The sequence below is a fragment of the Octodon degus genome, unplaced genomic scaffold, assembly GCF_000260255.1.
Source record: "Octodon degus isolate 3935 unplaced genomic scaffold, OctDeg1.0 scaffold00073, whole genome shotgun sequence".
NCBI lineage: Eukaryota > Metazoa > Chordata > Mammalia > Rodentia > Octodontidae > Octodon > Octodon degus.
Window position 1 is genome coordinate 664,837 of NW_004524649.1, and position 9,657 is coordinate 674,493.

A 9,657-nucleotide genomic window follows, 5' to 3' on the forward strand; every position below is an offset into this window, starting at 1 on the left:
GGCCCGGACGGGCCCCGCCGGCTGCCAGCGCCCGCGCGTCGCGGAGCAAGGTGAGCGCGCGGGGAGTGGGGCGCCGCGCGGCGGGCAGGTGAAGGCAGACGGGCAAAGTTGGTGTCTCGGGAGTGCTGGGGCGGCAGGGGCTTGGGCTGTGCGCGCGTCCCCTGTGGGCTCTGTGCGTGGTGACCTTGGCAAGGGACTTGGTCTGCTCCTAGCCTCAGTTTCCACCGCTGTCAGCGCGGCTGGATTACAGTAGCGACCCCTTGGGGTTGTGGAGCTACTTTAGCGAGGTTTGACTGTGGAGGGCTCAGAACACCAAACCTGGCATAGAGAGAATGCATAAAAGTTAGTCTTAAGTGTTACTGAAGGTAGTATGGATTATGGGATTCGGCCCATGATCCTAGGGTGCGCCAACCTTGCATGATTGTCTCTCTGGTCCCAGAGAGGTGGAGAAGATCGACTGCTTGAGAAGGAAGAGGAAGAAGATGAGGATGATGAAGATGACGAGGACGACGTGTCCGAGGGCTCAGAAGTGCCTGAGAGTGACCGTCCTGCGGGTGCTCAGCACCTCCAGCTTAATGGCGAGCGGGCCCCGCCAAACGCTAAGGAGAGGGTCAAGGAGTGGACGTCTTGTGGACCCCTCCCAGGGCAGGATGAAGGGCGGGGACCAGCACCGGGCAGTGGTAACCGCCAAGTGTTCTCCATGGCAGCCATGAGTAAGGAAGGAGGATCGGGTAAGGACTGGGGAGGGGGCATTAGGTGGGCAGGAACCGCAGCTCAGGGCGGTGTCACAGACTCTTGCCTTTTCTTTGCCAGCCTCTGTTGCCACCGGGCCAGATTCCCCATCCCCTGTGCCTTTGCCCCCAGGGAAGCCAGCCCTCCCTGGGGCAGACGGGACTCCCTTTGGCTGTCCGTAAGTTGGGGCCCTTGAGGAGCTGGGGTGATTGCTTGGTTGTTCAGAACAAGCGGAAGGGCATTGGTGGTCACCCAGCCATGTTTTTTACTGCAGTCCTGGGCGCAAGGAGAAGCCAGCGGACCCCGTGGAGTGGACAGTGATGGATGTGGTAGAGTACTTCACTGAGGCTGGCTTCCCTGAGCAGGCCACCGCCTTCCAGGAGCAGGTGAGTCCATGCCTAGTGTCCCCTCTGTTCAGGCTGCATGGGGTGTGCTCTGACCCTGACTCTGTCCTGCCCAGGAGATCGACGGCAAATCCTTGCTGCTCATGCAGCGCACAGATGTGCTGACAGGCCTTTCCATCCGCCTGGGCCCAGCTCTCAAAATCTATGAGCACCACATTAAGGTGCTTCAGCAAGGCCACTTCGAAGATGACGACCCTGACGGCTTTCTAGGCTGAATGCCCAGCATTGCCCTCCCCGGGCCTATTCCATCCCCCATCTGGCCCCACTCCCCCAGAGTTCTGGAACTGCCTAGGGCACCCTGGCCCTGGTGACTGATTCTGACAAGGGGCGCCTTTGTTCATTTCCCTTTGTGTCCCCCACACACCTGCCCTCTCCCCCTGCACAACCCCTGCTCCCCAACAGTGGAGCATGGGGTGGGACTTGAGGAGGCCAACTCCCTCCCTGCCCAAGGACATTTTTGGAAAAAAGCTGGGCTTCCCTCAAAATCATCTTCAGTTCAGCCAGATGTTTCCTATGTAAATGTTTTGTTCTGCCTGTTTATTTTGGTGGGTGGTCTCTTCCCCCACCACCCAAGTCCCTTCCCAGCCTGTTGCCCCTGCCCTCTAGCACTAGAGGATTGGGGAACATCTGGGTGGGGTTCCTGGGTCTTTCCCTTTTCTTTCTGTCGTCATCGCTCCAGCTGGCTGTATTGCTTTTTAATATTGCACCGAAGGTTTTTTAAATAAAATTTTAAAAAAAAGGAAAAGAAAAAAAATGCCAGAGTCCATTTTATGAATGAGGTGGGGGAGGGGCATTGAGCGTCTCTTAAGAGCCCCTAAAGGTAGTGCACAAACTCTTGGGGGCAGGCAAGGGTAGTGATGGGGCTGCTTCACAGCCAGCTTTTAAGAGTAAGTGCTCCAGGATGGTCAGTGTGGCTCTGTGGGAAGCACCTACCTGCCACACAGGAGGTCCTGGCAGTGCAAAAATAAAAAGGACAAAAAACAATGGCTCCAGGATGGGAATACTTTGTTTTGTCATCTCCCATTCCCAGCACCCCTGGCACACAGTGCTCAAATGCTGGTTGAGTGACTGACTAAACTACGGTTTATGAGCATTTTCTTGGTTGTCCTCTCCTCTGCCCCATGAGACAAAGAGCTCATAAAAACCGACTTTATAGAGGAGAAAACGCGCTCAGACAGCAAAGACGCGGTCACACAAGGTAGTGTCAAACACTTGTAGCCTCTTTTACCCAGAGCCCTTGAATATAATTAATGTCCTTGTCTTCATAGCTGTACCATTGACCTGGCAGCCTTTGCGTGCTGAATGGGGCGCCGTCAAGGGAGGGACTGGCCATCGATGAGGTCGTGGTCTAGGAAAAACCTTCCAAAGGAATTTTTATTGTTAGTAACAACTGTGATATTGCACATCCTTACCAAAAGCACAACTCCATTGGCCTGTGGCCTGGGCTTCTGTAAACGCCTTCGGCAGCGGTCTCCCCAGCTGGACTCTAGTTGAGATTCCTCCCTGCACCGCCCAGACACACATACCTGGGTCCGCGAGGACGCGCCCTCGCTGGCCCCCTCTCAAGTGCCGGGTTCCCTCTGCGCGCGGGCGCTCAGCGCCGCGAGCTGGAATTCAAATGAGGCGAACTCCCCCGGGCGGGCAGCGCAGAGGTTGAAGCCGGCGTAGGGTGGGCGGCTGCCCCTGAGCGTCCCCAACCTCCAGGGCGGGGTCAAACGTGCGCTGCGGGGCCTTAAAGAGCACGGATCTCCGCCCCTTGCCCCTTCATGGCTACCGAAGAATGGTTTTCAGGGCCTCCCTCCCTGGGCCCCGGGGAAACACCGTCCCTGGACGACTTGGAACCCGGGACCCAGCCTTGTGGGGACCCCTCTTGGTCCTCACCACCTAGCAGGCCTGAGGACCCACCGACAACGGAGCCCAAGGACGCCCAGGGACAGGTGGTGGAAGCTGTGACCCCCGATCCAGGGCTCATGGTGCCGGCCCCAGCTCGCCTGACCCTGGACGCGATGTTCAGCCCTGTCACCGAACAGCTCCGCTACCTGCTCAAGAAGGCAGACGACTTCCAAAGCTACTTGCTCTATAGGTGACCCGGGAAGGGGGACTCAGAGTGACAGGCTAGGCAAACAATTCACACCAAATTGCAAGAGTAAAATACATACATACACATATATATGTATATTAATATTAGTGGGAAGCTAACTGACAGGAATCCGGTGTGCAGAAATGTCTGAGACACAGGCAGCCAGGCCTCTGGGCTGCCACATCGCAAGGACGTTCCTCCCAGTGTGCAAATGTTGGCTTAGATTTAGGACCCTGTGCTAGCTAAACCAAGCCCATCTGAGCCAAATTTGGCCCATGGACTACCAGTTTGAAACTCCCTACCCCATTCCCATAATTTGATCCACATAGCAAGGCAAAAGAGGCTGATTCTCAGTTTCAGAATCTATTGGAATCCCCTGTGAGGTGGTTTAAGCTCTATAGATTTCTGGGTTGCACCTTGTGGAGGTCTGAGCGAAGGGCATTTATGTAATTCAGGTGTTAACTTTTTGGGGTTTTTGTTTTTGTGAGACAATTTTCTGGGCCTTGGTTTAGACTAGCCTTGAACTCCTGACAATCCTGCCTCAGCCCCTAAAGAGTGGGGATTACAGATATGTGCCATACCACCACACCAGCTGGATTTTAACTCAGGTTCTAAATGGTTTTCATACAGGTGGACCAGGAAGAAGATACCCTGAGAAAGGTTGGGCACCAAGGGATTTTAATTTTAGAACAGGGAGGCATGATTGGGGTAGGTAGGGTGCTTTCCAGCATGATCACTTGCCCAGCATGCTCAAGGCTCTTCCTTCCATCCACAGCAAGCCAAAAGTAACAAAAAGCTGGTCATATACCTGGAATGCCAGCTCTCAGGTGGCTGAGGCAGGATTGGTGTGCTTTAGAGGCCAGCTTGCACTTCAAAGTATGACCTTGTCTTAAAATACCAACCTCCCCCCCAAAAAAAGCACAGTGATACAAATGGAAAGTGAGTAGAATGGGAGAAATAAAGGGGTGGGATCATCCAGGTAAAGACCCCTTTCTCTATTTAGCAGGGACCAGGTCCAGAAGGAACAGCTAGCAAGGGCCATGCCCACCTTCTTAAGGATGTGTGAGCCATACTTCCTATATCTGGAGGCTGCTGCACGGAGTGTGCCTCCCATCCACGGAGCCCTGCAGGAGCTGGTCCGGAAGGGGGTGCGTGTAGCAGCTTTGGGGTCCAGGCCCAGGGGTGGGTTCTCCTGCCGGGCCAGCTCACTGCCCCTTCTCTGCAGCTGTTGGAGATCTCCCAGCAGCTCACCCTGTGCCTGGAGCAGCTGGTCCTCATGTATGCCTCCTTTGGCTTCGTGGAGCTGGAGGAGACGGACCCCCAGAGGTAAGAGGGTCTGACCCCCACCTGGGGTGGCAGTAGAGCCCGGGCTCCAGCTTCATCTTTCCTTCTCCCATCCTCGGCTAGCATTTCCTGCTTCTTCTGCGGGAGATTCTCCATCAGCCCTTTTCAGGAAGTATCCATCTTCAGATACTGCACCCCAGTGGCCTACACTGCCAGCCGTCAGCCTCGGTACCTCTACAAGAAGATGCGCTGGAACCTAGAAACCACTCCAAAGCCCAGCAGCCAGGGGCAAATGTCCCATGTGGATTAGTGAGTTCTCCCTACCAAAATCAAAGGCCTGTCCTGCCTATACCCAATGCTAATATGGGCCTCCAAGCCACCACCAGCAAGCAAAAAGCAAGCCAGGCATTCAGGCATGCTACGCAAAGTCTCTATCACCAAGACATACTCCCAGCCATTACTTTTTTTTGAGATAAGGTCTTCCTATGTAGTTCAGTCTGGTTTTGCGCTCACTGTGTAGCCCAGGCTAGCCTCAAATTCATGACAATCCTGCCTTAGCATCCCCAGTGCTGGGATTACAGGCCTGTGCCACCATACCCAGTTTAACTTTTTTTTTTTCCTTAACTTCACTCTAGTAAAAATAATTTTCAAAGTCTTTTTTTAAAAAGGGGCTGGCAGAGAGAAAGGCCTTGTATTGGGGGTTTGTGGTTATTTTTGTTCTGAGGCAGGTTCTCACTACGTAGCCCTGGCTGGCCTGGAACTCACAGCAATATTCCTGCCTCAGCCTCTGGAGTGCTGGGATGACAGACATATACCTCCATACTTGTTCTGAAGCCCTGGTACTGAGTCACATCCCTACCTGAGAACTTCAGGGCAACTTCTGATAAGTTTCACCTTTACATCCAAAAATAAAACCCTCAAAAGAACCATAGAACCATCACTCAGCTGAATTGCCACTCTTCGCTCCTAGCTACTTCCTGTGCTACCGAGATACGTGGGAGGACACAGGCCAGAGTCCAGCCAATTCTTGTCCCCAGATCCAGAAGCTGTGGTCCATCGGCCGCTGGGTACCCCTAGGACCAGCTGACGACGACCTTTATTCTTGGTAGGAGCTGGGGCAGGGTTGGCTTGGGCTCACACAAACCATCTACAACCTGAACACTTAACCTCCAGTGGTGACAATTATAGCCATTTGTGCCCTGAAGTGTTTAATGCAGACTGTAACAACCCACTGAGGTCTGTACTTTTAGGCCCCATTTTACAAAGATGTGAACAGGTAAACAGAGGTTGTTACTGCCCAAGGACAGACAGCAATGACTGGAGGAGTCAGGGCCAGTTGTTGAACTTCCTCCCGTAGAAGCCCTGACTCTGTTTCTCCTCCACAAGGAAACCACTTTCTCCTGGGTTTTGCCCACCCCCGGGGTAACAAAGCCTGTTTAGGCTGCCACCTCCCTGGAGGAAGGGGTCCGGAGGCGCTCACATCTGGCCTGCGTGTCCTGGCCCCCAGGGTGTCGTGCCCGCAGCCGCCCGGAGACTACCAGCAGCTGCTGACCATAGGCTTCGAGGAGCCGTCCCACATGCTGGCCACCGATCTGCTCCTGCAGGTTCTCACGGGCCAAGCTGGGCCCGCGCAGCCCCGGAGCACGGCAGGGCCCGCGGGGTGGGCGGCGCAGGCGTCCTGAGCCAGGAGGAGGAGAGTGAGGCTTGGCAGCTCCCGACGGGGAGCAAGGCGAGGTGGCGCCTGTACTCTAGGGCAGCCGGGCCGAGGTGAGCTGTGTGCACCGAGTTTTGTGTTCAATAAAAGAAAGAAAGAGGTCACAGGTTCCGCGTCCCTTCCGAGCGCCGCGCCCCGCCCCTTGGGGCGGGCAGGCCACGCCCTCTCGCTACACCCTCTGGGAAAAGTAGTCTTCTGAAAGCAAACGCCTGTTAGCCAATAGCTGACACGAGCGCAGGGCGCGTGCGCAAAGGCGTGCTTGAAGCAAAAGGGGAAGTAGTGGGGCCTGTGAATAACCGGAAGCCAGGAAACCACAAGTTTCTGGTATCGGGGGAAAGTCAACGCCCCCCGCGAGCCTTAGGGACACGCCTACGCCGGCGTCCTGACCCGGAAGTGATTTCGTTTAGTGTGAAAAGACTCAATTTCCCGAGGTGCCCTAAGAGAGCTCAATCTTGCAGCATTGGTTTTCGGAGCCCACTTAAATTTTTCCCCACCGCTCGAGCTGGAGAAAGGCTCCGGTGAGTGAGTGACAGGCATGGAACTGGGTCGCCCCGATCGCCCCCAGCCCCGTCCAAGGGAATGCGTCCTTCCTCTTCTGGGTGTCACCTTGAACAACTTTTGGATCCTCAAGTACTGGGGACTGAACCCGGAGCCTTTTACTGAGCTACATCACCTGCCCTTTTTTATTTTAGTTTTCCTTTTTACGGAACCGGGGATTGAACTCAGGTCCGGAAGCGCTTATTCCACTGAGCCATCTCCCCGGCCCCAAACAGGTTCAGGTTCTTGTTTTGTTTCGTTTCTTTTCTTTTCTTTCTTTCTTTTTTTTTTTGGAGCTCCCCATTGACCTGCAGCAGCGCTGGTCTGGGTTGCCTTGAGTATGTGGGAATGGAACCACCGCTCAAAGAAACTGACTGCCTCCTTTAAGCAGGCTCTTAAACAACTGAGCTAATGGGCGCCCCCCCCCCACTTTTCTTTTCTTTCTTTCTTTTTTTTTTTTTGCGGAACCCGGTGAACTCGGGCCCTTGCACTTGCCAGGCAAGCGCTTATTCTGGGAGCCATTTCCCCTGCCCTTTTTATTTTTATTTATTTATTTTTTTTTTGGCGGAACCGGGGATTGAACTCAGGTCCATGCGCTTGCCAGGGAAGCACTTATTCCACTGAGCCATCTCCCCAGTCCCTGCCCTTTTTATTTTTGAGAAGAGAATTCTTTTTTTTTAATTATTTATTTATTTATTTTAACATTTATTTATTGTGTGTGTGTGTGGCCAGCTCAGTCCACGAGGGGGCGGGGCTGGCTGGCATGTGGTGCTGGGGGATTGAACCACGGTCCCCTATGCTTTGTGAAGCTTGTTCCAAGTAGGTGCTTTAGACCACTGAGCCATCTCTCCAGCCCGAGAAGAGAATTCTTAATATCAAGTTGCTTAGGCTGGGCTCAAACTTTCAATCTTCCTGTCTCAGCCTCCTGTAATGCTGGGGTTATACCAGTGGGCCACTGTGTCTAGCTTCCTGGTACCTGTAGGATCAGAATAAGAGTCTCAGAGCCTCGCTTTTATGCTTATTTTCACTTTTTAAGGCTAGGGTGATAGCTCAGCGGTCTAAGCGCCTGCCTGGCAAGCACAAGGACCGGAGGTTAATCCCGGTACCGAATGCCATACAGGCTCTAGAACCCCCGGTGTGCCAAGCCAACCCCTAAATCGGGCGGAGTGGCTCACCCTTGTAATCCCAGTGCTGGGGAGGCTGACACAGGAGGATCACTACCAGTTCATGTAGTGGGACCCTGTACAAAATAGATTTTTAGGGGCCGGGGAGATGGCTCAGTAGAATAAGCACTTGCCTGGCAAGTGCAAGGGTCTGAGTTCAATCCCCGGTTCTGAAAAAAAAAAAAAAAAAATAGATTTTTAGTTTCACTTTTTATTATGCATGTTTGCAGTGCATAATGACTATATTCATCGTGAGGAGCTGGAATAAGGACACAATACAACTTGGTTCTTTTTTTCTCGTACCCTTTATCTCCCCTGGGGGGCCTGCCCATTAGTTCAGTTGTTTAAGTGCCTGCTTAAACAAAGCAGTCAGGCTCAGGATGCTGTGGTCCATCACCAGATACTCAAGCCAAACCAGACCTGCCATGAAGACATTCTGTGGCCACCAAAAAAAAAAAAAAAAAAAAGATAAGAAACTTTTAACTCTCCTACATGCTTTTGAGCAAAACAGTCGCTTACCTTATAGTCCCTCATACAGGTTATTATCCTAAATCCCAGTTTACAGATGAGAGAAATGTATGAGACGGGTGAGCAAGTCAGGATTGAGCACCAGGGTCCTTGCTCTTCCGGCAAGCCTTCCAGTGACTGACTCATGTTTTGTCTTTTCTCTCTCTCTCTCTCTCTCTCTCTCTCTCTCTCTCTCTCTCTCTCTCTCTCCCTTCCTTCCTTCCTTCCTTCCTTTTTTCTTTTTGTCTGTCTTTCTGAGAGAGTCTTGCTATGTAGTTCAGGGTGACCTTGAGCGCACTTTGTAGCTCAAGTTGGTGTCAAACTTGCGCTCCTGCCTCAGCCTCCTGAGTGCTGGGATTACAGGCGTAAGCCCCCACGCTCAGCCCTAGTGACTGTTTCTGTGACCAGGATCATTTTCTTTTTTTTATCTGGAGCCTGGAGGATTTCAGGGAGCTCTGACACTTCCTGTTACTGATTTGAGGTAGCACCTGTAGTTTCCCCACAGCTGTAAGATTCTTCAGATTGGCCGCCCACTAAAAAGCCACAAATGTGAGTCACATGTGGTCTCAAATTTTCTAGTGGCTGCATTTTAAAAAGAACAGCTGGGATGCAGCTCAGTGGCAAAGTGCACCTTTAGTATATGTGAGGCCCTGGATTTGACCCCTAGCACTTAAAAGTTAAATAAAACTAAGAGATCTGACTCACTTTAATGGTGTTTTTACACAATGTATATCTAAAATACTGTTTTCAACATATAACCTGTGCAAGAACATTAATGCTAAATCTTGGAACCAACCCAAATGCTCATCAACCAAGGAATGGATACATGTGATGTATTTTTATACAATGGAATATTACTCAGGTATTAAAAACAAACTTAAGGCTTTTATAAGTAAATGGATATAACTAAAGACCATAGTCATAAGTGAAATAAATCAGCCTCAACTTGTGCAAACATCATATTGTCTCCCTAGTGTAAGAAATTGAGCCTGCCTAGCAAGTGCAGGGTCCTGAGTTCAATCCCTACTACCACCAAAAATAAATAAGTAAATAAATGACAGAAACTGGAAGAGTAAATAGAGATACAAAAGGTATAATATTGTGAGGGCTGGAGAGATGGCTCAGTGGTCTAAAGCACCTACTCGGAACAAGCTTGGCAAAGCACAGGGACCGCGGTTCAATCCCCCAGCACCACATGCCAGCGAGCCGCGCCCCCTGGTGGGCTGAGCTGGCCAC

At 52.1% G+C, this 9,657-nt stretch overlaps 2 protein-coding genes across 3 annotated transcripts; both read left to right on the forward strand.

Moving 5' to 3' along the window:
- Positions 1–5: 5 nt before the first annotated feature.
- Samd1 (sterile alpha motif domain containing 1) lies at positions 6–1,880 on the forward strand (the record flags this gene model as incomplete). Its single annotated transcript, XM_004635624.2, has 5 exons — positions 6–50; positions 440–731; positions 814–910; positions 1,007–1,118; positions 1,193–1,880. Coding segments are annotated over 5 exons (705 nt in total), but the record flags the coding sequence as incomplete, so codon positions are not given.
- A 751-nt stretch (positions 1,881–2,631) lies between these two features.
- Positions 2,632–6,316, forward strand: CUNH19orf67 (chromosome unknown C19orf67 homolog). 2 transcript variants are annotated; one of them, XM_004635625.2, is made up of 6 exons: positions 2,632–3,219; positions 4,220–4,364; positions 4,442–4,542; positions 4,624–4,809; positions 5,471–5,605; positions 6,008–6,316. In XM_004635625.2, the coding sequence occupies exons 1-6, from the start codon at positions 2,903–2,905 to the stop codon at positions 6,180–6,182; spliced, it is 1,059 nt and encodes a 352-aa protein (XP_004635682.1). In that variant the 5' UTR covers positions 2,632–2,902; the 3' UTR covers positions 6,183–6,316. The 2 variants fall into 2 exon arrangements, with proteins under 2 accessions (XP_004635682.1, XP_023575967.1); XM_023720199.1 differs by having other exon boundaries at positions 4,687–4,809.
- The last annotated feature ends 3,341 nt before the right edge of the window (positions 6,317–9,657 follow it).